The sequence below is a fragment of the Gopherus flavomarginatus genome, chromosome 7, assembly GCF_025201925.1.
Source record: "Gopherus flavomarginatus isolate rGopFla2 chromosome 7, rGopFla2.mat.asm, whole genome shotgun sequence".
Lineage (NCBI taxonomy): Eukaryota > Metazoa > Chordata > Testudines > Testudinidae > Gopherus > Gopherus flavomarginatus.
Genome location: NC_066623.1, coordinates 3,536,430 through 3,563,774, shown reverse-complemented (window position 1 = coordinate 3,563,774; position 27,345 = coordinate 3,536,430). Strand labels below are relative to the sequence as shown.

The 27,345-nt window shown below is 44.0% G+C and overlaps 1 protein-coding gene across 1 annotated transcript; it reads right to left on the bottom strand.

Moving 5' to 3' along the window:
- Window positions 1-1,843: 1,843 nt before the first annotated feature.
- LOC127054933 (T-cell immunoglobulin and mucin domain-containing protein 4-like) lies at window positions 1,844-25,499 on the bottom strand. The gene is made up of 9 exons (XM_050961347.1): window positions 25,411-25,499; window positions 22,002-22,346; window positions 17,879-18,100; window positions 16,471-16,554; window positions 12,230-12,349; window positions 7,151-7,206; window positions 5,405-5,495; window positions 3,737-3,776; window positions 1,844-2,444 (listed from the first exon to the last, which is right to left on the bottom strand). The coding sequence occupies exons 1-9, from the start codon at window positions 25,457-25,459 to the stop codon at window positions 2,312-2,314; spliced, it is 1,140 nt and encodes a 379-aa protein (XP_050817304.1). The 5' UTR covers window positions 25,460-25,499; the 3' UTR covers window positions 1,844-2,311.
- Window positions 25,500-27,345: the final 1,846 nt, after the last annotated feature.

Here is a 27,345-nt window from a genome sequence, read left to right as displayed (position 1 = left end):
CTATTGTTCTGCACCTGCATTTCCACACAACCATGCTACTTACATCATAGTCAAAGGCAGAACCTTCCTATCTACTGCAGACCTGCTTTCACTTCCAAGCTGAGAGTATAAAATGGATCCCAATGTATCCGCCACCCGACCAAGTTGATTATGACAGTACGTACAAATTTAGCTGAAGATGAATTCTAGTTGAAAGATGGACAGGCAAAAGCACCATGTGAAGAGAGGTTCTCTGCCTGGTGATTATTGTAGAAAAATGACGCACTTCATTCTACAGCAATGTATCAACCAGACGGCCCTGGAGCGATACAGGGGCTACACTTGCAATGAGTTGACTGGAAGAGAGGTTTAACAGTGCACCGCTTCCATTATAGTCCAGGGAGAGACAGCATTTTCAGGGAGTTACACAAAGGAGAATTTAACTTTATCCCGATACTGACCATGTCATGATACAGTGCAATGTTGTCCTAGTCCTATAATGTAATACCACAGGGAGCGGATACCAGTGCAATACGGTAAGTGTGTGTTTCATTCTTTAGCACTGTAGATGTCTAGTACTTGTGTGAGGCACCTAATGGCAAACAGTCATCCCCTGGCTTTTCATACACAGGAGACTAAGTCTGGAAATTAGTCCCCCAGCTCAACTTCAGAGAGCAGATCTGAGTTTGAGTGGCATTAAAAGGGCCCAATCGGCATGCCTGTCCCCTGGGAACACCTACAAAGGGCAACAGCGTGATATGCACAAGGGACTTGCAAAATCTTACTAGTTGTTTCACCCTGTATAAGGGTTGACTCACCATGGATGCACCCCCCTCATGGCAAGGCACAGCGTAGCAGCCCTTTCTGCTCTCGTTCCCACTGTCAACAGTCACTCTCATGGCCTCTTCTTGCTGCTCAGCCCTCCAGCCGGGTCAGGTTTTAATCCCACTCTTTCCAGGACAATGGCGCATTCAACAAATAATCATGTGTCAGGCCTGTGGAGCAGGGTTTGGGGGAGGAACATGGATGGGGTAAGGGGGCCACAGCTGGGGGTGGGGCTGGGAGTAGGGACAGAGCTGGAGCCATAGCCAGGGGCTGAGGCTTTGGGCAGGGCTGGATCCAGGCACCAGTGGAGAAAGCCTGGGAGTGGGACCAGCAGCAGGTGTGAAGCTGCGGCCAGGACACGGTCACCAGGGGCTGAGGCTGGGGGCTGAGCCACAGCCAGGACATGGTCAGGGGTGGAGCTGGGTGCGAGGCCACAGCCAGGACACAGTCAGAGCCTGGGGTCGGGGCTAGGCGTGGTGCTGGGAGTCAGGGCAGCAGCTGGAGGTGGGGTTGGCGCAGAACTGGCCTCCCTCCTGACCCGCTGTGGGGGCTGGTCCATACCCTGCTGTGCCCCCCCAAATGTTCCTCAATGCCCCCGTCAGGGGGTGCGCCCCACAGTTTGGAGACCTCTGGTGTAACTGATTCACCCACTTCAGTTTTAAAGTCTCACGGTGCGGCCCAGGGAACACAGTTTCAATTTGTAATCAAATACAAATTGTTATTAACCCAGGCACATTTAATGCCATGACGTCCAGCCCAAGGAACACAAGTGGCCCCGATCCACAGTTTGGTCACATCTGATTTAGACCATGAGCCACCTCATCTCTTAATTTTTCTTTGATTCTACAAAAGGAATGAGAGTTAATGGTTTGGGTTTTTGACATTGCAAAACTATTAATCATCCAGGTTAGTTCTTCTCTTTATTATTGCTCATGCCACAGCATGTATTCAGGCAGTCGGGTTAGGAGAATATAAAGAAAGGTAAAATCTATTCCAGTGGTAACACAGCACCCCTGGCTTCAAGTGGTTTCCATCACATACAGGGTTTACAGCTTGGTTCAATGGCTCTGAGCACCCTCACGATACAAATTGTTCCTGCGCTCCTGCTGTTATTGATAAATAAGGCTCAGATCTTAAGGATATGTGTAGTCCAGTTGACTTCAGCAAGATTACTTATGTGCTTTGAAGTTACTCATAAGCAAGCAGTTCCAGGGTTGGGGTTTAAGAGACTAAGAATTCTGCGATGCAAGCAATGGGTAAAATATCTTCTAACAGAGGCCACTTTAGACAGAAGTTTTACACATGGCTCAAGAGGAAAAGGCCCAGATCCTCAGGGGATCCCCTGGAAGTTAAATGCTTAAAAACCTTTGCGTAAAATCTGCTTCTAGTTTTTAAACTCCCCACAGTTCAGGTGTTTGGATCTGGGTTTTGGTTTGTACCCATCATTATTTCCAGGGTTAGCAAGGAATTAATCCTTATTTTCCAGCCTAGCATGAAAGAGCCTCGTTTAGATGCTGGATTCCACAGGATCGTGACATGTTCCCTGTGATACTGAATGGCTGTCAGGTATCTGCTGCAGAGTGAAAAGGGTATTCTCTTCTTCCACTCCATTGGGAATTTGTTCTCCAGATAAGTCTGAGCTGTAACAAGAAGTGCAGATTATTATTGGGATAGCAAACAAATACATGGGCCCATCCTGGGGGGCCAGATCCTGAGATCCTAACTTAAACTTTGCCTAGGCAAATTCCTATTGAAGTTTGAGGAAGAGAAAACCATTGGGCCAGATCTTCAGCTAATGTTAATTGGCATCTCTGCATTGTCTTTAATGGAGTAATGACGATTTACACCTGCTGGACCATTTGCATTAAAGTTCAGGGCTTGAAGTCTCAAGTGTAAACTGATCTCCATAGGGAATCGGAAAAGAATTTCCCCTTCTTCCATGTTCAGCACAGTAGAATTGGTTATGTGCACGATAAGACAGATGGCTGGGGGCCATCTTCCACTGAAAATTCAGCTACTCACTACTGGTAAACATCTGCACCTGATGTGCTAGTGGTCAAATTGTTTACAGACCATCCTCTATTCTGACTAAGCAACAAAACATTTCAGAGTATGGTGAAACAATCAGAAATCTCAGCTCCTAAAATGCAAAGAAAGGAATCAATTATTTGCATCAATGGGATCCAAAGAGGATGCTAAACTGTACAGTAGCCATATGTTGGCTGTGAGATAAACCTGTTACGAAGAAAGAATTCGAGTTGCCTCACTCCTCTATTGAGACCTTCATCACGCATATTATCCTCTTTTGCCTACTTGGCATGAACACCTCTTCACTGTGGACTGAACATGAAACTCTTACATTGTCAAGTGTCAGCAGAAAAAACTGCTTTCCTGGCTGGGCATAATAATGGGCCAGATTCTGCCTTCACTTGCTCTGGTGTAAATCATAACTTACCCCATTGAAGTAGATGGAGTTATACTAGTGTAAAAGTTGTGCAAGTCAGAGGAGAACCAGGCCAGTTGTGCACACCAGATTCTCTTCTCTCTCCAGTTTACCCCAGTGTAACACCAAAGGGATTATTCCTTATTTACACCCACATGGCAGGTAAGTCAGGGCCTTGTGTGCCATTTCCTCAAGGCTTTTGATCAAATCCTGAAGTGGGCTATTTAGTTCACTGAACTGAAGTCACTACATGACATCAAGCACCACCATTAGCAGTTCTTCAGTGTTCAGGTTGTCTATTTGTTACTCCATTATGTGCAATTTCTAAGCAACAATGCTTGATTGTCTGGAGTAAAGTGGTCTGGAGGTCAGTGTTCTAACACAGCATGTGCAATCTGTCCTGCTCCCATTGCAATCAATGCAAATCCCATATGCCCTTCAGTAGGAGCAAGCTTCGACCCTTTCTTGGGAAATGACAAAACAGATTACCTTTTTATCATATGCAGTTGATACTTCCCTGAGCGTTTATCTAAAAACAAAGCAGTGCTCATTAGAATCTGACAAGGAAAAACAAACCCATAATTCTAATGAAATTCTAATGCACTCAGATACAAAGACAATATTGCAAAATTTATAGCAGCTGAGCAGGGACCAGTGCCCTGATCTAAGGGTGAGTCTACACAGCAAACAAAGACCCAGGGTGGCAAGCCTCAGAGCTGCGTCAACTGACTCAGGGTCGCCAGGCTTGCTCTGTAGGGCTAAAAATATCAGTGTAGACATTCAGGCTTGGGCTGGACCCGCACTCTGAAATCCGGAGGGGATGAGGGTCTTGGAGCCTGGATCCAGCCCCAGCCTGAACAGCTACACTGCTCTTTTTAATCCCACAGTGCGAGCCTCATGAGCCTAAGTCAGTTTATCCCAAGGTCTGAGACTCATTGCTGCTGGTGTTTGTGCTGTGTAGACCTACCTGCAGTTACACCAAAGTAACTCAGGAGTAAAGTCAGGAGTAAAGTAAAGTCAGGAGTAACTCCAGTAAACTCAATGTATTTTCACAAATGCTAAACCTGTGTCAGTCAGATCAGAATCAAGCCAGTTACATGCATGTGTGATGAAAGGGCTTTGGCTCCTTAGAGGTTGCTTCCTACCACATCATGGCCAGCAGTGAATTCCTCCTAAACTCTTCCAGTCCTGCCTGTCAGGAAAGGAAAGCTCCACCAAACGAACAGGGTGATATGATCTCCAGGGGAATAAAGTACACTGAAGTGGTTAAAAACATCTTAAACAGAGTGAACTCACATGGATACGTGTAACCAGTAATGTTCTGGAGTGAAATAGGTTCACTGCACTTGTAAAGAAAAACTTCACCAGTGCTGGTTTTACTGGCTGTCAGTTCATCAGGATTCTCCTCACTCGTGGAATCAAGGTAACACCGGGATAAGGTTAATTCCCCTAGCCACTTGCAGGAGAGATCATCCTTTTGAAAAGCAATAAGTACTGTGAGCCTGATTCTCTTTGCACATTGCTTTTCCATTACACAGGTGTTACTCCATTAACACCGCTGGGAGAAACAGGCTCTGTATAGTCACCAAACTCTGCTTCAGTTGAGTCACTCCAGATTTAAACCACTGTAACGGAGAGCAGAATTTGCCCATTGTACATATCTATATATTGAACTGCTTCCAAGAACAAATTCTGCAGTTTTGTAGTGCTGTTACTTATGTATTAAGCATAAGTTTTTAAGCATCAGTTTCCCCATATCTGGATTTGCAATTCAACATCTGCCTTCTGTTATGCAGCTCCAAATACCTTCAACCTGATTCTCCTCTTTTAATGTCAGTGGTGTTACATCGGTGTAAAACTAGCATGAGGTTAGAATCAAGCTCCTTCTCTATAGTGGGTTGTTTATGACCAGGCCCCACTTTTGACCCAGTCTTCACTAAATAAGAGCAAACTGTTTTCACATATTTCCAGGAAGCAAGAATCGAAAGCATTCAGGCAATGAACAGCAAGATGTAATGCATAGTTCACATCTGCCTTGTGTCAGCAATTCAATATTTCAATTCAATATCTGGAGGACAGAAAGATGCAAAAGGGATCCACATCAGACCAGTAGCCAATGCAGAACATTAAGATGGACACCTACCCTCAAATACTTACATGTCAAGAACATTATGAGCAGGAATGTGAAGAGAAGAATGACTGTCACTACCACACTGATGATTACTGTTGGAATTTCATTCTGTAGGTGCTAATGGGGGGGAAGAAAGCAGAAAAGATTTTTAAACCATGCTTTTTCTCTGGTAAGTTTAATTGAAGTCTGGTTGGTCTAACCGATGAGTACTCTGAAGTGTCTGCATTCAGCTGGAGTTTGCAGTGTAAATTTCAGGATGGATTTTCGGAGCCTTCCTCATGAATACTGAAGAAAAATCAGGAATTCTACATGCAACTTTGTGGTATGTTTTGAAGGTAGTTGGAGTGTGTATTCTGGTAATTCCAAGCTTATTTTTCTTTTGCATAAATTGGAGATTTGGCAAAACCACAGGTTGCTTTTGCAAAATCTCCTTGAGTGGGTTTTGGTTAAGCAGAAACCAAACTCAAACTAGGCCCCAGTTTATCTGAACCCACAGGGCCAGATCAAAATGGTTGTCTCTCCCAACCAACAATATGCATTGTTGTAGCCATGTCAGTATCAGGGTATTAGCGAGACAAGGTGGTGAAGTAATAGCTTTTATGGAACCAGCTTCTGTTGCTGAGAGAAACATGCTTTCGAGCTACACAGAGCTCTTCTGCAGGCCTGGGAAGGTATAGATCTGTGTAGCTTGGAAGCTTGTCTCTCTCACCAACAGAAGTTGGGCTCATAAAAGATATGACCTCAACCAACTATAGATTTTTAGACTTCACTAGCCAAGAAAGGAAAATGTCCGATTCACAGGTTTTGGCACAAAGCCATCTGTGAACACCACTGGCTGAACCTCAAAGATGGGTTACCTAATGTTTGTCCCTCTCAAACAGTGCCCTGTTCCCACGGCAGCAGACAGCGTGGTTTGAATCTGAGGAATTTTATCTGCAAAGTACATGAATATTTTATGCAGTGAGAAAAACTTAATTCTGGAACTGAGGGGAGGCAGCAAAGAATCACCATGCCCAGCACATCTGGAACAGTTTCGGGGTGTGAGACCAGGGAAGCATAGGAACTTTTCCTTGCCACTCACGCAGCCATTGGCACCCGATCTTATAAAAATGGGTATGTTGTAGTTGGTCAGACTCAGCATGACACATCTAAAAGTCACTCTAGCCCTCTTGACATGAAAAATGGCACAACACATCAGCCAATGTTTCTTGCACCTTCCTTGGAACCATCTGGTGCTGGCCACTGTCAAAGACAGCATACTGGACTGATCCAGTCTGGGAATTCCTATGTTCCCACGTAAAAATTTTAAATCACCTACCATGCTACTTTGCAGACAGTGTGAACTTAACATAAAATGCTATTTAAATGACTGACAGGTCAGGCAGGCTGTTAGCTAATCAGACATTTCTGAGCAGGGCTGGGCTAATGGCAGATATTTGAGTTCTGTGGTTGAGCTGAAAGATAACAATAGAAGAAATAATTTTGTTCAACTCAAAATACATTTTGGAAGGTTTTGTTTTGTTTGCCAGGGTTTTAAAATTTTCTGTTTTTTACATTCTGGCACAATATGTCTTTCTGAAACTAACGGCAAAATGTTTTTGACATTTCCAAAATATAGATTTTAAACTTTTTTTTTTCAGCTCAAACGCTTCATCGAATGTGGCCTAAATTCACAAATGGTTTCAGTCAAACCAAATTTGCATTTGGTGGAAAAACTATTTGCATGACAATTTTTGCCCAGCTCTGCTTCTCAGACTTAGAATAGTTTTTACCTGTGTTGGATTATCTACACTTTTCTCTGACCAGAGTTTTGAATCTGTTGAAGTCTCTGACAACAGAAAAAGCAGAGAATAAAATTAGTATGGGCCAAAGTCTGATACCCTTGTCGAACAGAACCTAAATATATGAAGTCAAATTTGTGAAGGTCCTACTCAGTGTGAGTAAGCATGTCAGAATCTGGCCCCAAATAAAAATGAAGCTTTAAATTGTAGGATGAATCTCATTTGTAGCTAAGGAATGGCAGGTATTCATCAGGAAATGTGTCAATATTCTTCAGGAAAGGGTGAAGTCACAAGAGCTAACAGTGAAGAAAAGCAGAAAGAAACTTACCTTCCTGTGACGAAATTTTCACTCCAGTGAGCGTGCCCATAAATCAGATGTAGTGAATAAGGCATAAGACCACTCAGTTTACTTTCTGTTAGGATTATATGTTATCACGGTAACTTGAACATGCTAATAGGATTTAAAAATATCACAGGAAAAATCTGTATAGTCAAGTGTTTTCCCACAAATGCCCCTGCAATTATGTTGCAGCTTGATCTGTCTATCTGAGGTGTCTATCTGGTTTTCATTACTGGGGTATCTGAGCATCTCACAATCTTGAATGCATTTATGCCTACATAAGCCCTGTGAGATAGGAATGAGGTATTATCCCCATCTGTAAAACTGAGGCATGGGCAGACTCAGTGACTTGCCCAAGGTCCCACAGAAGTTTTGGTGGAGTATGGAATTGAACCCTGGATTCCTGAGTCATAAGTTAGTATCCCAAGCACTGGGTGGGCTTTCTTCTCTTGCTCTTAAGCAACATAGAACCAAACAACGTTAAGAGGGCTTAACAAGAAAGTGCAAAGTGCTGTAAAATGTAAAAAGTGAACAATTTTAGGAACCATTAAGAAAGGGATAGGTAAAAAGAGAGAAAATATCATGTTGTCTCTATATAAATCCATGGTGCGCCCACACCTTGAATACTGTGCACAGCTCTGGTCACCTCATCTCAAAAAAGATATACTAGAAATGAAAAACGTACAGAAAAGGGCAATAAAAATGACTGAGGGCATGGAATAGCTTTCATATGAGGAGAGATTAAAGACTGGGACTGTTCAGTTTAGAAAAGAGACAAATGAGGGGGGATATGATGGAGGTCTATAAAATCATGACTGGTGTGGAGAAAGTGAATAAGGACATGTTATTTACCACTTCCCAAAACACAAGAACCAGGGGTCACCCAATGAAGTTAATAGGCAGCAGGCTTAAAAGAAAACAAAAGGAAGTGCTTCTTTATACAACACACAATCAACCTGTGAAACTCATTGCCAGGGGACGTTGCGAAGGCCAAACCTATAACTGGGTGGAAAAAATTAGATAAGTTCCACCAATAACTGTTAGCCAACATGGTCAGGGACGCAACCTCATGTTCCGGGTGTCCCTAAACCTCTAACTGCCAGAAGCCGGGACTGGACAACAGGGGATGGATCACTTGATAATCACCCTGTTCTATTTATTCTCCTGAAGCATCTTGCATGGGCCACTGTCAGAAAATAGGTTTCTGGGTTAGATGGACCCTTCATCTGACCCAATATGGCTGTTCTTATGTATGTTCTTTAACTTGTAAAATAAGGAAGCTGTGGTCCCAACACAGTGAATTTCTGATGCATCACAAGGTGCAGTGCTCTGCAAAGCTTGGTTTGCTAATTTCTTATTTAAGCCATGATCACAGTGAACTTTAAATCATGCCCTGGTGATATAGTGCTAGCGATGGACTGGCCTTAGTTTATAATGGACCCCCTTCTGCAAGATGCTAATGTCTTAGAGTTGAGAGCAGTAAGCTCCTCACAGGAGGCACTTAAATGCCTCACAGGATTGGGACCCTTGTGATTAAAGAGCGGCCCACTGAACTCGGTGTACTGGGTTGGGCATGTTAATATTCAAACTGACTGCTGCAGTGACATTACAGATCATGCTCTGAAGGCAAATGTGTGATATAAAAGTAACCACATAACCTATACTGGCAAAAACATTCTGGTGCCTGACTGAGTCATATGCACATTCACCCGTACGTAGAAAAAGACTTCCTAAGCCCACAGGTGTGATAAGTGGTTTGAGCGTGGGACTTCACTAGTGGTAAATTAACTGACTACCATTCTAGACTCAGGCCAATCAATGTGGTGAACAAGATACCAGTATTTCGATTTATAATGAAGATTTAGATGGATGTGAGGGAAAGTTTGTTATTTAGAATATCATTACTGTGCTAAATAGAATTAAATTTGTTATATTAAAAAATGAAGCTGTGTTTTTATGTATATTAAATCCCCCATTGTGGACAACAGTTTTCCTTGTACTTCTGATATAATATTCTGTCGTCTTTGCTCCCCCTGGAGCTGTTTCTCTTTTTATTTATCTTGAATGGCACAAAAATAAAATTTTTAAAAAGATGTGAGTGGAGCAGTGGAAAGGTAGCTAATAAAAGGGGGCCTGAGTCTGACGACTTACAACTCCACTGCTTTATAAATAAAATAAAATAAATAATTGGAGATATACCAATTGCCTAGAACTGGAAGGGACCTTGAAAGGTCATTGAGTCCAGCCCCCTGCCTTCACTAGCAGGACCAAATACTGATTTTTGCCCCAGATCCCTAAGTGGCCCCCTCAAGGATTGAACTCACAACTGTGGGTTTAGCAGGCCCATACTCAAACCACTGAGCTCTTCCTCCCACTCCAGATTAGGCACCTCCTAATATAGAAGGTTTTATCAGTTGAGGCCTGCGTCTGGCATTCTTCTGATCCAGCTCCAGGCTAACGCATTCTACCACCTTGGAGTTCATTAACTCCAGAAGCACATTCCTCCAGGTGCTGCTTTTGCAGGGATATACAACAGTGAATGAAATGATGTGTGATGCTTGTCATTAAAATAGTAGGGAGCAGTTTGCCAAACTGGCCTCCTAAATTACATATGCCAATTTAGCCTGCTTATGTGGGAATTTAGGTGCTCAATTAGATGGGGATATTGGACTTGTGCATGCAGGTCAACTGGCTAGGTTTGAGCATTTAGCCCACAGAATTTAAAATTTTTGTTTAGACAGAGAGGTCAATTTCAATCCTCGCTTTCACTGCAAGATTTCACTAGCAAAGTACTAGCCTTAACTTATACCATGCTTAAAGGGCAGTTTGCTTTTGATCAATGTATTGCGTTGAACACATTTGTTCACAAAGGACCTGATGCAATGGCCTGAGAAATGGAATTCAAGTCAGGGGCAAAAATTGGCCTCTCTTTTTTTATTTGATATCATTCAGCTGCTCTTCAGTGTTTTGTCACTTACATCTACTTCACTCTGTTCTTGGGAGAGGCAAGTCATAATCCCTTTGAATGGGTGTGTGAGAGTGTGGCATTTAAACAGTGGTATGTTGTTTGCTGGTTCGGGCTCTGTGGTTGCTCTTGATACCACACTGTTCCATTTAGAGTTCTAGCTAGACCATCAGCAGGGCAGCTCTTTTGTAAAATGATGTACTCAACATAATAACACATTCACTGCATTTCCTCCTGGGCTGGGTCAGGTCCATCTGTGCTGGATTCTCATCCCGATCAAAAAGCAATAGTCATCTGATTTCTGGCATAAATTCCTCCTTAGCTATACTAAAGAGGCTGCTCTAACAAAACATGTTAGAGTTTTGCCTTCAGCAAAGGACCAATTATCCAAGGACCTGCTAAAGTAAATGAGAACCATCAGGAGACATAGTACCCCAGTAGGCTGAATACTGCAGGTATCAATTCCAGCAGTCCTGCTGCACGATAAACACCAGTAGTAGTCATGAGAATGGCTTGGATCGCTGCATTTAATTTCAATAATGTTCTCCCTACCCATAGAGCGATCTTTTTTGGGTATATAAGGAATAGATGCACTTTTATTCAATCCTTCTGACTAGCAGGTGGAAAAAATATGGTCACTGAAACAAAACAGAAATTTTAAAAAAATACAAAATGTGCCACCAAAAGCTAGAACTACATTCAAATATTCCATTTTCATAACACCAACAAGACAATTCAAAGAGCAGGCACTATGGGTGTTCACTAAACCAGAGAGATCCAAATTAGCTGTCGGGCTGAGTCTCTAAATTTTGGGCAGGCACTAATTAAGTCTCTATAGTTAAGTTAGGAATAGCCTCACGGTATGAAATAAGAGATTACTGTACTGGCCAAGCAAAGAGGGGAGTGGGGGCACACGGAGCCCCTGGCATGGGAGGGAGGATGTAGATTCTGGTATGAAGGGAGGGGGAAATGGAGGGCACATATAGCCCTTGGCATTAGGGGTAGGGGGTGCAGAGAGTCCCTGAAATAGAGAGGGATGGGAGTGTGGCATGCAGGAAACTTGTGGAGGTGGGCATGGGGGGTGGGGTACAAGGGGCCCCTGGCGTGTGGGCAATGCACAGCCTACAGAAGCAACAATCCCACTTCTCCTTTCTACAGGATGTAGCAACACACTCAGGGACAAACGATCCTTCACTGGAGTCGTGGGGGGTGGAGGGAGACTTGCCACCAACTTCAGTGCAATCAGGCCTTTGCCCTAAATGAATGGCTTGTGAATTTAAAACTGCAACAATAACATAGATAGAATAAATGTGCCTCTGAACTGCTCAGCAGCCACCTGCAGAACCATGCTGTGCTCCACAGATTAGGCTGTGGAGTGCAGAGATGAACTATTTAACCAGCAGATGGTACAGGCCATGCATATATATTGGATTTCCTGCCCCAGCCACAGGCTGCCCTTATGAGGAATAAAGCAATGTGCTTTTCCTAAGGGCAGTAGAAAGATTTGAATTCCCTGGGTCATATTCTGCTCTCAGTCAGTGGAGTTACCCCGCATGTACACCTGAGAGCAGGATCCTCTCCTCATGTCCCTGTTCTCTATTGTCTGTGCAGGATAATATAAAAAAATGGAACTTCTCAGCTTTCTTCCTAAACTGCATGTCCATCCCACTTAATTAATCTCCGCTGACAACGCCACTGTCCTCCGCAAACCCGTACACACCTACAAGGCTACAGCAAATATAAAAATTAATTATACTCTCCAGACCTTCATCGAGTCCCTCTTTCACAGAGCCTCCTGCAGATGTCAAGGGAAATGTAGCGTCAGAAATAGCATTCACTTCACTCCCCTCAGGGGTTGTCTGGACTGTAACCGGGGGAACTGTCCCTGGAATTAAAACAAACAGAAACTTCTAACAGTCCCAGAACTCCTGGGATTCACCCCAGATTTCAGAGTTTTCACAAGACAGTAGACCTGTCCTGTTATTTTGCTGAAATGAGCCATGCTACATTTTATCAATATGCATGTGTAGCATACTGAAGTCAGAGCCACTGTAACGAAGAGGTCCAAATACTGTCAGGACACATTTCCACAATGTATTGTTTCCAGCCACTGATTCCCCCTAGAGCAGACCTCACCCAGATCAAATCTAGCCACTTTACAGGATACTTTGGCTCATTCCCTGGAAGGTGGGCACTAGTATATAAACACAGAATATTTGCAAATGGTGACATTCTCTCTCCCTGTAGCAAATGGATTGTCTGTGGATGTGTGACCATCATCAGTCCTCACAGTAGATTTTTGGACAGTGGCAACTGCAGTCACTGAAACAAAGCCGAAGAAGACAAGAAGCTAAAATCAGTTCCTCGAGTAAACATTGCTTGGGAATGCAGAAGCTCAGAAGAGGAAGGACAGCAACACGTGATTTCATCAGTCCTGTTGCTGCCTTTCTCAGACATGGAATGCAGAAGGAAACAGACAGAGGGTAGGTCTACACTGCATGAAAAGATCCACAGCATTGAGTCTCAGAGCCGAGGTCAACTGACTTGGGCTCGCAGGACTCAGACTGAGGGGCTAAAATAGCCATGCAGACTGACCTGGGCTCTGGAACTTGGCACCACCAGTTTTTATTGCAGTGTAGTCATACACGGAGTGACCTGATTATGGAGTTCAAGCTGCAATGTTTTACTATGTTTTTCTACTCCATCAGTGTGCTTTGCAGACCATTTAGAACATGAGTTACCACTTACAGAGTAAGCATTTTCACATGTTCTTTGCACTGGATCAGATAAATCACTTCAGGCTACAGCATGTGAGAAGATATCGTTCAGTGGTTCCTCCAGGTACCTAATCAATGTTTCAGCAGTCAGCTTACAAGTGATTTTTTTACTCCAGTAATGTCCCTGCAGATGGAGCACAAGGAAGGAGAGTGGAAGGGACGGGATGTAGGCCTGGGCCCAAAGTGCGAAATGTGGAGCTGAATATGGAGCCAGCCCTGGATTTCAGTCTAGCCACAAAATTCAGATCAGGGTTAGATTCAAACACCTCATCCCCTCACCCTGCTACCTCTGACCCCTGAGGAGCCTACTACCAAAGGCTGTGCAGAATACACCTATGGTGCTTTGCCTCTGTCACCGGAGTCCCCGGGCGATGCTCTGGAACTGCTCCCCACCAGGCCAGTCAGGACTTTGGGGAGCCTCCTCTCCCTTGGAGCAGACTTGTTCAGGGCAAGAAGCTCACACGGCTTCACCTCCTGGGTCTCTCCTTGGGGCATTTAGCATCCTCTGCCCCTCCGTGCGCTTCCCACAGCGAGTCTGCCCAGGCGGGGTCCTGGGGAAGCCACCGGGTTCTGCACCCCCACTTTGCAGTCAGACGTGACTCTCAGCCAGCCAGTAAAACAGAGGTTTATTCGATGACAGGAACAGGGTCTAAAACAGAGCTTGTAGATACAGTGAACCGGACCCCTCGGCTGGGTCCATTCTGGGGGGGGTAGTGAGCCAGACCCCCAGGTCTGCCCTCCACCCTTGACCCCAGCCAGCTCCAGACTAACAACCCCTCCCAGCCCCTCCTCTCTCCTCAGCCCCTTTCCCGGGCCAGGAGGTCACCTGATCCCTTTGTCTCCAACACCTTCAGCTGGCACCTTGCTGGGGAGGGGCCCAGGCCATCAGTTGCTAGGAGACAGAGTGCCAGGCATTTAGGTGCACTGGCCCTTGGCTCTGCCAGATACTTAAGAACTGCCATGGGGACACTGAGGCACCAACACAGTACTCAGAGAAAACATTAAGAACTTTCCCAGTTCGTCACAGCCTCCACTTCGGACGCTGAAAGAATGAGGGGCTGAAAGTTCAGTGTAATGCTTGGAACTGTGTGGGCTGACTTTGTGGGTAAGCTTCTCCCACACAGCTCTACCCATCGCTACTCAGTCCTGATTGGCAACACCTCCTGCTGCTCGAGTTCTTAGTCTTTCCCCAACAAAGCCTGCCAGTGGGGGCTAATGGGCTTGAATGAATATTCACAAGGGCCAGCAAACTCCTATTCACTTGTGTCTTAACCAGGGAGGGAGCTACAAGGCCGGAACAAATGTTTCCCTCAAAAAGTGAGACAGCGTTTTTAGAAAGCCCAGGTTCTCCTCACGCATCAGCTGTTTCTGAAAAAACAGGAAAGCAAATGTGCCTACAAGAAGTGAATGAACCAAGAGAATTTCTCAGCTTTGTTGTTCTTGGGGCCTTAGGAGACAGTATGGCGCTAGCCGAAGACCACAGCTATGGCTTTCCCAAGGTCAGATTTCCTCTTTTTTAAGGCCTTATTTGCTGACATTTCCACAAGTGGGCTATTGACATTGGGGAAAAAACACAGGGCACTTTTCTAAGTGTCACTCTTCTAATTTGACCTTTTCTAGCAGCTTGTAAATTTTAACTGTTCTGTGAAAAAAAAAAATCCAGTGTTTGAATTTCTTTCATCATTTGTTTCAAATCAGTTTAACTGCGAAACTGTGGTGTTGCAGGACTGAAATCGCAGCCTCTATGTTATAATATGCAGTAGAGGAAAGAGTTGATAGTGCCTCATGAGAAAGTAATGAGCTCATATGCAAATAAACGTAGCAGTGAGAGCTCCCATTGAAGCATGATTGGCCAGGGTGAAGGAAGCATCCAGCGTGGTCAGACTTAACATGGCCTCGTTTGTTCAATTATGAGACAAAGGGTCTATTTTGCATCCCAATTATTTCTGCTTTGAAGGAGGACTGGAGGTGACATTATTAGAGGGTTGTTGTAATTCCCTGTTGCTTTCCGTAATCATAAGGAGTTAAATAATTTAGATAGGAGGGGACTGGTGTTGCCTACTGCCACTGAATGTTCTGTGCTAGATCCAGTGTCAATGGGTGTTTTTCTTTTGACTTCAGTGGGCTTTCGGTAAGATGCTCCATGAGCCTGCACAACCCACTGGTGAGTGTGTGGTACCCTTTGGGCCGATCCATGCAAGCAGTGGCAGCTCCCACTTACAGAGGCTTGGCTCTTTAACTCAGGCTGTAGCAGCTCATGCCTTTAGCTCTGGAGGTCCCTGGTGTGCTGCCACTTTTGAACGGATGTCAGATCAAATCTCGGAAAGCAGTACCTTGGACCAGGACAAGACTCAGGAACAAACAAGGCCCGTTCCAGTTAGTGAAGTGGGGAAATGTTACAGCCTGACAGAGATCGACATGCATTAGAGACCCTGTGGTAGAGAACTACTGGTCTCCAATTTCCATTGGGATACTAGAAACTATGTGTAATGGTGCGTCGTCACTTCAAGAGTGTCCCTTGTGTCAGGGTGCGGTGTTGCAGAAGTTTGCATCTCCAGCACTGCCTGCAGGCCATCTGTCTTTGTGCATCACTCAGTCCGCTGGCTGAGAAGTGGCTAGTTCAAACCCTTCCAGACTAACAAAATGTGCAAGTGTAGTCCAAATTCCCAGAGAATCAACCTATCCTCTGAGCCCCCTGTTCAACCCCTCCCAGGGGTTTCCCCACCTCTCCTGGCCCAGGTATCAAGCACTGCCCCACCCAACCCAAGTTTTCCTGAGGCCTTTAGTCTCTGGCACTTTTCCCCTTCACAGAAACCAGCCAGCCTTCAGGTTCTCCCTCCATACTGAACTCCCTCAGCCTATCTATAAGGCCCAGGTGTCTGTTGAGTTCATCAGCTGATCGTCCTTTAGTCCCACCCTCTCTGGCTGACAAGTAACAATCTAATTACTGCGCCGGTGGAGTGAATGTGCCTAACTGGCCTTTACCCCTTTCTCGCCCTTGATGTGGATTCACCCATCACACTGTGATTTCCTTATCAGCTGTAGCATTTTTATCTGAGTCAGCATCCACAGGGACATGTGAGACAAATTGTTTCCAGATGATTAAATAACTATAAATGAATCTTTGATACACATTCAAGAACAGCCAGCACTTCTGGTTATGATGACTTGTCAGAGCTCTGAGCCCAGTAATCAAATATCTTCTGCACCTGTATCTTATCACACATACCTGTACTGAGAACAACACCTTCTGTAATGAAAGCAGAATCGACATTTTCAGTCCTCTCGGAGATCAGAACTGTAGTTGGTGATTCTGTAGTCATGGAGACAAAATCAGATGCTTAAAAAGACCATTTTTTAAAAACATAGTCTTCCAAATTGCTAGTGCAATTTTGAGTTGCTAGCTAAATGTGGGTGAAAATTTGTAGACATTTATATCTGCAGTTCAGGTGCCTAACTATGATAAAGCAGCAAAGAGTCCTGTGGCACCTTATAGACTAACAGACGTTTTGGAGCATGAGCTTTCGTGGGTGAATACCCACTTCGTCAGATGCATGACTATGATAACTTACTTCACTGGCAATTCTGCTGCATAGCCATCAAAATGCATTCAGTTGTGGGCATAATGAATTGTGCCTGTCTTTAACTGTGGGCACAAAGTTATGGGTGCAGTACTGGAGGCCATTTGTGAAAATCTGTCCCAAAATGTTCATGTCACAATGAGTATCAAACAAGATAAAAACTGGAAAGAGTTGCAAGCAGCACTGTGTGCAAACATCATTCTGGGGAAATTAAGTCATTGACACAGATAAAATTGAAGATAAACAAGACCTACCTCAGCATTAAGAAAATGAATGAAAGGGCAAGTAGTTCATCAGTGCTGTCTACTAATTAATAATAAAGTCCTGACACAGGAAAGCCCTGAAGAATGTGCTTCATTTTAAGTATGTTTGTGAGTCCCATTGACTTCATCAAGCACAGCAGGTGCTTAAGCAACCTTCTTCAACAGGAGTGTTTTCCTGAATTGGGGCCCAAATGGATCTTTGATTCTTCACCCTGTTGTCCCACCATCACTCACTACCAGCCTCAGAGACCCTCTAACCAAAAGGCTCTAGTCTCTGGAGAGTCTCTAAGTGGCATGGGTGTTCACATTGCAAAGGTGCTTGAGGAAAACAAGAAAGAGCAGAAGGGAAGTGGAACTGGACTTTGTCTTGTGGAGCAGGGAAGTGGAGATAGCACAGAGAGAGATGTATGAATGCAACAGGGATAAGCGTATATGACACAGAAGAGTCAGCACTACCTCTGGGCACAGTGAAACCTACAACGTTAATTCTTGAAGTGCCTTCCAGGAGAGGATTGAAGCTGATGGAGTTACTGTAAATTTATACCAGTATTAGTGAAAGGACATGACTCAATAGCATAAAACGAAACAAAGTTACATGAAAGCATTCAGTCTAAAATAGGTGGCAAAGTAGACTGAAAGCATCCCTCCCTTAATAGATAAAAGAATGGATAATTCATCAGCTTGTGCTGGGGGAACAGGAATGCTCATAGTAAGGTATGTTTTTCTGCCATTTTTGTGCCAACCTCGCCATGGCACAGTGAGAGAGATGCTCAGAGATGTCTGCTTTTCATACCTGCAGTAGGGAGAACATGTTCTGTTGTGAAAAAATTGGAATCGTCATCTTCAATGCACACTGTTTGGAAAATGGTTGTCAGGGAAGGAAAGGTTGTTGGGAGTGCAGTTATGGTTGTCGTTGCGGGAGTAGTGGGTGTTGGGAGTGCAACAGTGGTTATCAGGGGAGGAGTAGTGGGTGTTGGGAGGGCAGTTGTGGTTGTCTTTGTGGGAGTAGTGGGTGCTGAAATGAAATAAAGAGAAGCCAGATCAGAACATCTTCAATAGAACTTAAGTAAAACAAAGCCAAACCATAACTGAATTTAAACAATGTATTTGCCAAAACTCTGAGGAGAGGCTGATGAACAGGTACTTTAAAAGACCAGTTAACTAGGTAAGAAATGAGTCCCAAATAGAGCTGGTTGGAAAACTTTTTTTTTGCATGGCCAATGTCGATTTTTTTTGGTCCAAAAATGGACAATCCAAAACCTGAAAATTTACAGCCAAAATCCCTAAAGCCGAACATTTCTGGGTTTGGAATTTTCGTTTTTTTGATGAAAAATCAATTTTTTTCAAGTAAAGCAGACACTTTCTGTGCAAATTTTTGTTAAGTTTAAAAAGAATTGTCAAAAAAAATTTTGAGAAATAATATTTGACCAGCCATCATCCCGAACTGAGCTGTGACTTCACTAGTTCCTCCCCATGATTAGAGGCAGCTGTGAATTTTTTAATAATTTTTTTGTTGAAAAATGCTGATTCATGAACATCAAAACTGTTCACGAAACAGGATTGGGTTTGATGAATTTCCTGACTCAGAAAAAAAAAAGGGTTGAGAAAAGAACATTTCAAGAGTCAAAAGGAAACATTTTGATTTTTTTTTCCAAAATGAAAAATTTCAATCTTCCAGTTCAGAATGACTCTTCATTTTGAAATTTAGACTAATTAGACTGAAAAAGGTTTTAAAAGGTCAAAACCAAAAAGAAACATTTTAAAATTTGCATAGCAAAATGTTTTGATTGACCTGAAATGAAAAAAAAAAAGAACAGTTCTTTGGTTTGTGAATTTTTCGGTTTGGCCTATTTTCAAGATTTTGACTTTTTGTCCTGATTCAAGACAAGAAAAAAATTCATTCTTGAAAATATTCATGGGATGAGAATCCGTTTTCCCACCGAACTCTTGCATGATATGGTAGGATTGTTCGCTCCTGTATGCCTACATGTGTCAGGTCATAGTTTAGAGCACTGCGGAGATCACTGGCCTTGAATGTTCAGTAATAGTCACCAAGCACACCTCTGTTTCTCTATAAAGAGAGACAAGGAGGGTGAAGTAACATATTTTATTGGACCATGAGAGAGACATGCTTCTGAGCTACATGGAGCTCTTTGTCAAGTCTGGGAAAGGCACTCAGAGTGTCACAGCTAGATACAAGGTGGAGCAAGAACAGGAGTACTTGTGGCACCGTAGAGACTAACAAATTTATTTGATGATTCCGATAAAGTGGGCTGTAGCCCAGGAAAGCTTTCGCTCAAATACATTTGTTAGTCTCTAAGATGCCACAAGTACTCCTGTTCTTTTTGCGGATACAGACTAACACGGCTGCTGCTCTGAAACCTGTCAAGGTGGAACAGATTATTTAACATAAGTACTTAGCACATACTCTAAGGGACTATTCAAGATGAAATGCCCCATTAACACTTCTGAAGTCACGGGACAAAAAGGGGGGTGAGTGGGTTACAGATTGTTGTAATAAGCCATAAATCCAGTGTCTCTATGAAGATCATGATTTTTAGTGTCTATCAAAGTTATGAATTTATTCTCCCAGACTTGTCTTTTGAAAGTGCTGTGCAGGTTCCTTTGAGGATGAAGACTGAGAGGTTAGATATGGAGTGATCTCTTTGTGAAAAGTTTCAGAGTGGTAGCTGTGTTAGTCTGTAGCAGCAAAAACAACAAGGAGTCCTTGTGGCACCTTAGAGACTAACAAATCTATTTGGGCATAAGCTAGAACAATGGTCTCCAACGTTATTTGATCGCGCACCCCATCAGTAAAAAATTTTTGAGCATGCACCCCCTGCTGCGCCGAAGAAAAAAATAATCAGACTCCTGCCTGAACTGCCGAAGCAAAAAAAAAGAAGCTCCTCCTCCCGTGCACCACCACGGATTCCTCTTGTGCACCCCTTCGGGTGCGCGCACCCCACTTTGGAGACCACTGGGCGAGAACTCACTTCTTCAGATGTGGAAATACAGGAGCAGGTATAAATACTTGAAAAGATGGGTGTTGCCTTACCAAGTGCGAGGTCAGTTTACGAGACAATTCAACTGACAGCTGGATACCAAGGGAGGAAAAATAACTTTTGAAGTGGTAATGAAAGTGGCCCATTTCAGAGGGTTGACAAGAAGACATCACCTACAGCCCCCAACTAAAACCTCTTCAGCACATCATCAGGAATCTACAGCCTATCCCTCATTCTCACAGACCTTGGATGACAGGCCAGGCCTTGCTTACAGACAGCCACCCAACCTGAAGCAAATACTCACCACCAACTACACACCACATACCAAAAACACCAACCCAGGAACCAAACCCTGCAACAAACCCCAGCGCCAACTCTGTCCACATATCTATTCAAGGGACACCTGATAGCACCTTACCACATCAACCACATCTTCAGGAGCTCATTCACCTGCACATCTGCCAATGTGATATATGCCGTCATGTGCCAGCAATGCCCCTCTGCCATGTACATTGGCCAAACTGGACAGTCTCTACGCGAAAGAATAAATGGACACAAATCTGACATCAGGAATTATAACATTCAAAAACCAGCAGGAGAACACTTCAACCTCCCTGGTCACTCAATAACAGACCTAAAAGTGGCAATTCTTCAACAAAAAAACTTCAAAAACAGACTCCAGTGTGAAACTGCAGAACTGGAATTAATTTGCAAACTGGACACCATCACATTAGGCCTCAATAAAGACTGGGAGTGGTTGGGTCATTATAAAACCTAAACCTAATTTCCCCAATACTATTTTCCTCCTACTATTACTCACACCTTCTTGTCAACTGTCTGTAATGGGCCACTCTCTTACCACTTCAAAAGTTATTTTTCCTCACTTGGTATCCTGCTGTCAATTGAATTGTCTCATTAGACTAACCTCACACTTAGTAAGGCAATTCACATCTTTTCATGTATTTATACCTGCTCCTGTATTTTCCACTCCATGAGTCTGATGAAGTGGGTTCTAGCCCACGAAAACTTATCCCTAAATAAATTTGTTTGTGAAAAGTGGTCACGCACAGGTGATACAGAGTTTTTGTTTTTTTATCATTTTTCTAAGAACATAAGAACAGCCGTACTGGTTCAGACCAATGGTCCATCTAGCCAAGTATCTGTCTACTGACAGTGGCCAATGCCAGGTGCCCCAGAGGGAGTGAAGCTAACAGGCAGTGATCAGGTGATCTCTCTCCTGCCATCCATCTCCATCCTCTGATGAACAGAGGCTAGGGACACCATTCTTTACCCTTCCTGGCTCATAGCCATTTATGGACTTAGCCACCATGAATTTATCCAGTTCCCTTTTAAACATTGTTATAGTCCCAGCCTTCACAACCTCCTCAGGTAAGGAGTTCCACAAGTTGACTGTGCGCTGTGTGAAGAAGAACTTCCTTTGATTTGTTTTAAACCTGCTACCTATTAATTTCATTTGGTGACCCCTAGTTCTTGTATTATGGGAATAAGTAAATAACTTTTCCTTGTCCACTTTCTCCACATCACTCATGATTTTATATACCTCTATCATATCCCCCCTTAGTCTCCTCTTTTCCAAGCTGAAGAGGCCTAGCCTCTTTAATCTTTCCTCGTACGGGACCCTTTCCAAACACCTAATCATTTTAGTTGCCCTTTTCTGAACCTTTTCTAGTGCTTTTCTGTGTGAGTTCCTTCAAGAGCACAGTGATTGGCTGGTGTCACCCACATAGTTGTTACTGGGGCATGTCTCTATAAAGCGACAGGTGGGTCCATATGTTTTTTTCTAGGCTTTGGAAGTCTTTTCACCTTCCTACCACTCTCTAAGGTATATAGTCAAAGCCTAAATGGCAGAAGAATGGATTTCTCTCTACAGTCAGAGAAGAGAGTTTTGCTCACCTCTGTAAATCTGCAAATGCAAGTTTCGTTTTATATCGTTGAACCATCCAGGGATCTCTATGCGGCAGCAGTAATCCCCTCTGTCTTTGTGGTCCACATTGCTTATAGTCAGAGACACATCCCCTCTGGTGATAGGACCCTTTAGTTGGTATCTGCCAGACTGTTTAGATATCACCTTCTGCCCATCAGTGCGAACAATTTCACTGCTGCATTTAGATGACGGACAGATCCCCCGGCCCCAGCACATGACATTGAGGTCACGCTCTTGACTAACGCTGTAGGTGCAGGGTAGCTTGACGGACTGCCCCACGTTCGCTCTCACTATCATGTCAGACACACTGTGTGCTGGGGAGGAAGAGCAGGGAAAGCAATGTCAAGACCTTTTACTTCATGGATACACAGCTCTACTCCTCAATCTCTCGCAGTACCATATTCCGAGAACAGGACAGTCAGTGAAATATTTAAGTAAGAAGGGAGAATACTCCTTTTGCCTTTCTGCCACTCACTTTGCATTAGTTACTTTGTTTTAATAGTGGAATAGTGACCCCTCTGGGTCATCCCCGTCTGAGCCCTGCCTGAGAGACCTTCTAAGATACCCTGGGAAAGGACATTTAAGTGCTATTAGCAAAGAAGATGGCAGCCTTCCCAGTATTGACCAGAGGCCTGCATCTTGTAGTATATTAGTCTTTGCTCTCATTGTCCTGCAGCCGTGCAGTGCAGTGGAACGAGCCGACTTGCTCCCTACTCAACCAACAAGGTGAGGAACACTGAACCAATGGCACCAATGTGGGAGGAGAAGGAGTTACAAGGTGATGGGAGGTCAATACTCACCTACCCTGAGGGAAGGGAGGGAGATAAAGATAGGGAATGCTCCCATCTCTCCTGAGCTCTGGAGAGTACTATTATCAATTATTATTATTTATTTTTTTCCAGGCATCCTGTCAAAGGAGATGCCTGAGGAGGGAGTATACAGCAACCATCTTTTAGAACCGTGGGTTGACCAACTGGCATGTCTATTGAAATGGAGACAATTTTACTTGTACTTGGGCACCGCAGATTCCACAGGGAAGCTGAGAAAATGGGACCCAGGTTACTCAGGAAAAAGTCTTTCACCTTGTGGTCACCATTTCAATCCCAGCCCAAATTGGTCTGAAACTGGTTGCCATCTATTTGGTGAGCTGATGTGAAATGAATTTGGCAGTCTCACTCCATCCCAATCCCTGCCCCACAAAATAACTAACGAACTAACTAAATAACGTTACAATTGGATCTAAATGCCTGTCTCAGCAGTAAGGCCAAAAATCACCCACGTGTGTCTAGAGGTTGTCTCCTCACTCAGGGTTGAGGTACATTGGCAGGCCAGTGCTGGAAGCTTGCCCTGCCATTGCTTAAGCTGTGCCTGCTCTGAGAATAAATAAAGGTAGGTCTTCATTTTGCAGAGCTGGCTCCACCCCCCAGTTATCAAATGGGCCAGCACCTTTCCCGGGCACTGCATTCCCCTGAGTACCAAGCATACTGAACCTGATGCTCTTCATGGAGCCCACTGTAAACCTTGAGTAACTCCACTGGAGCTACATTGCAAGAGCAGGCTCAGGCTATCAGTGTGTTCAGCTTTACTTTGCATTTATAGACAAACCCGTCTCATTTAGCCCCGGGTTTGTCTCCCTGCCACACAGCACCCCCGGCTGGAGAGCTGTGGGTGTGATTCTGAAATCAGAGTTAACAGGGATGGTTCTGCCAGGGATGGTTCTTTTAGCTAAGAGCACTATAATAAAAAAGAAGAGTTCACATATTGGGGCAAATTCTCTGCTGGCCTAAGTCCATTGACTTGAAGGGACATTAGCCAGTGGAGGATTTACCCGCTCTTGTCTACTTCAGGCTGTATGATCTGCCCCATGTCCCCTGAAGTTTTAATTGTTATTTCTACCTTCTTTGTATTCTGTCCCTGGTCATTTCTAGCATCGTGCTGAACAAGGGCCATGAGGAGGAGCATGTCTCCCTGTGCTTGCCTTGCTGCAGCCCAGACCCTGCCCTGCACCTGGCCTTGTTCCTAGCCTGAGTACTAACCCACCTGAACCCCGAGTATGCATTCGGGAGGGTAGCCTGAACAACCGCCCATGCTATCCCCAGCTTCATGGGGGCCTCCTAGTTAAGTCAATAATGGACATGGTAATGGGTTAGAAATATTTTGTGGCTGTGTCAAATCCCAGTGTGATTCTGGCTCCACAGAAAGCATCAGACACCCTGTGCTATGTTATCTTGCCTGATGAATCTCAATGGGATTAGTGAAGGGGCAGAATCAATTCTGATCTCTCACTGTTTTCTGCCAATATCCAAATCTTTCCCTGGTTGTCAGATAGTGGTTTAAGAATACTGCAGTTACTGTAAGTGTTAGAATGGCTACTTCATCCTATTTGGCATTTTAACACCTCTATACACCATGGACAAAATTTCCAAACCTGGGTGACTAAGGTTAGGTTACTTGGTCCATATTTAGGCACCTAGGACAGAATTTTCAGGAGTGCCTAAGTGATTTAGGAGCACAAAGCCCACTGAAAGTTAGACTTGTGCTCCTAAGGCACATGGGCTCTTCTGAAAATTCCCCCTAGATGCCCAAATATGGATTTAGGAGCCTAACTCTAGACACCCAGGTTTGGAAATTGTGGCCAGTATCCCACCCAGTCTCTCGAGTTCTTCTAATTCTCCTTGTAACATGCATCTCTTGTAGTACTTCTGCACCAGATTTTACAGGGAAGATAATTAAACATTTTGGGTGGGATTTCTGAACATGCTCCTTGTTGCTATAACTCTGCTCCCACTTTACTTCCATTGGGAGTTTTACTGTTGACATTCATCTGAACAGAGTGCAGCCAAGGCAGAGAGCTTTACCAAATCCCATGCTTTGTCTCATTTTATAAAAGCATTACTCCATTAATATTTAAACCTGGGGCTGGCAGCTCAGCTCAGAGCAAGCAGGAAAAGTTAGATTTACCAAAAAAAAAAATTACTTCTGTGTTGTTGTTATAGTTATACAAAGCTATCTTAGTAACCAACAGAACCTACACACAACTTTTGCGTATAAAGGGGAACCAAATAGTACATCTGAATAATTAATAAACAAATTAACTAATACATTCTTCTGCATTGGCACTAATTCAAATAATTTGTACAGTCTTCTAAGAGGTCACATATATATTTACAATCTTATATGCATATAGGGATATATTGTATATACACATACAGAAACAATGAATGCAAGTCACGTACATGTTTACAACCTTATACGTGGATAGAGGTGTATATACAAATAGAAACAATGAATATCATTTTTTCTGTAACATTCCAAAAGGAAAATGAATCTCACTTTGTCTTCTGAAGACATACACTGGTAAAGCAAGCAAACACTCACCTATATACAGATGTAGCACGATCCAGCGAAGCAACAGGGAAAGGGTCATTTAGGCTGATTAGAAACTCCAGGAATGTACCAGAACTGACAGACGACCAGCCCGTATACTTTTCAGAAATGCTGAGTGAGCCTGGCTGTAGTGTAATTTCTCTTTTTTTAGGCTTTACATACTGCAACCTCCTCTTCTCCAGTAGGAAGTAACCCTCCTTTTCAAGTCCTTCCACTAGCTCCCCTTTGCACAGGGTATGAAGAACAGAGCTCCCTGTCCTTGCATTCACGACTCCTCAACCCAGTCTATGCCTCTGACCTTGTCTCTTTCTGAGTTTCCCAGTCCCCTACATTGTGCCAACGCTGCCTTCTGCTTGATGACCCTCTCATTTCCTCCTTCTGACCCCATGTTTCTTCCATGGCATTCTCAATGCCTGGAGGGCCTCTCAAAACCTGTTTAGCAAGACACTTCCTCACCTGATTCAAATCCCTCCTCAAAACTCTTGCCAGGTTGTATATGAAAAGAAACATTTTTGCTCTTTTTTTTTGACCAGGTGACAGAGCTCTGGTTTTTGGGCCTTATTCTCAGAGATTCACTTACCTCAGAACTTGTCTCACAAGAGGGTGTATGGTGTGGCCTTCCTGTTTAATACTACAGGCTAGGATTTTCAAAGCCTCCAAAGTTTCATAGCCCCCCAACTCCCATTAACTTTCAATGGGATGTGGGTGCCTAAATCCCTTAAGCTATTTTGCAAATCTCAACCACAGACTGTTAAAAGCACAGCAGACATATTTCTGTCAACCCTGGTGTGCTGGAAATTATTGCTCTGCCACGGCTTGGGTGAAACCTCATTGTGTCTAGTGGGCGGAGCAGCTGCTCTTCATTCAGGATAAATGTAAAAAAGGCACTTAAGCTCCTTTCTGGAATATAGAGCTGTCACAGTAGGACCCACCACCCAAAATACTGGCTACAGGAAAGACCTGTCAGGAATCTTAGCTATGTGGGTGGAGGGCTGAATACAAATGCAGGGGACTGGCTGTTGTTTGAGGGAGTTGTGTGAGATAGAGCAGCAGATAGATGATAGATGCAGACAGAGAAGGCAGCAAGGAAGACCAAGACACAGCCAGAGAAGCACTTGTAGGATGACCCTGAGAAAGCAGCCAAGGCCATGTTTACACTAGGAGGGAGGCATGTGCTGCCTTGCTTGGGGACACGCAGTCATGCTAGCCCTCACCGACAGTGTCGCTATGGTAGCACATGTAGCAGCCACAAGTACAAACCTGTCTCAAACAAGTGGGTCTGTATTCAGCACAGCCCCACCGTGCCTCTGCTGACACAACCCATTCTACCTTGGCTACCCAATGTGAATCAGCCTGTGTACACAACCAGGGGAATCACACACCTAGCTCGTAATGTAGATGTAGCCAAAGAGAGAGCTTCTGGGTAGAGTGCTGGCTGAAGAGAGACTTGGAACTGTGAGCAAACTGCCTCCTGCTGTTTGATTCATACTGTAGTGGAAAGAGAGAGCATGAGAAATCAGGCCTTGTATAAGAGGCCTGGTATGAGGCCTAAGGTAGTGGTCAAGCCCTGCTAATATAAAGCAAAGTTAGCAAAAGTCAGGCTGTAGGCAGAGCACAAGCTCACAGAAACTGTCAAGAACAGGGCTGATATTGCAAAATAAGACACATTCCTGAGAAGTGCAGGACACTCATGCAAGCACATTCCAGAAGGGTGGTACCAGCACACCCTGCTACTAAGTATGATAGAAACACACTCTCCAAAGGTGATACAAGGGCACACTCTTACAGATAAGGCCGGATGACAGCGTGATGGATAGAGATGTTTTGATTAGGATGACCAGATAGCAAATATGAAAAATTTGGGACAGGGGGTAGGGGGGTAATAGAGCCTGTATAAGAAAAAGACCCCAAAATCGGGACTGTCCC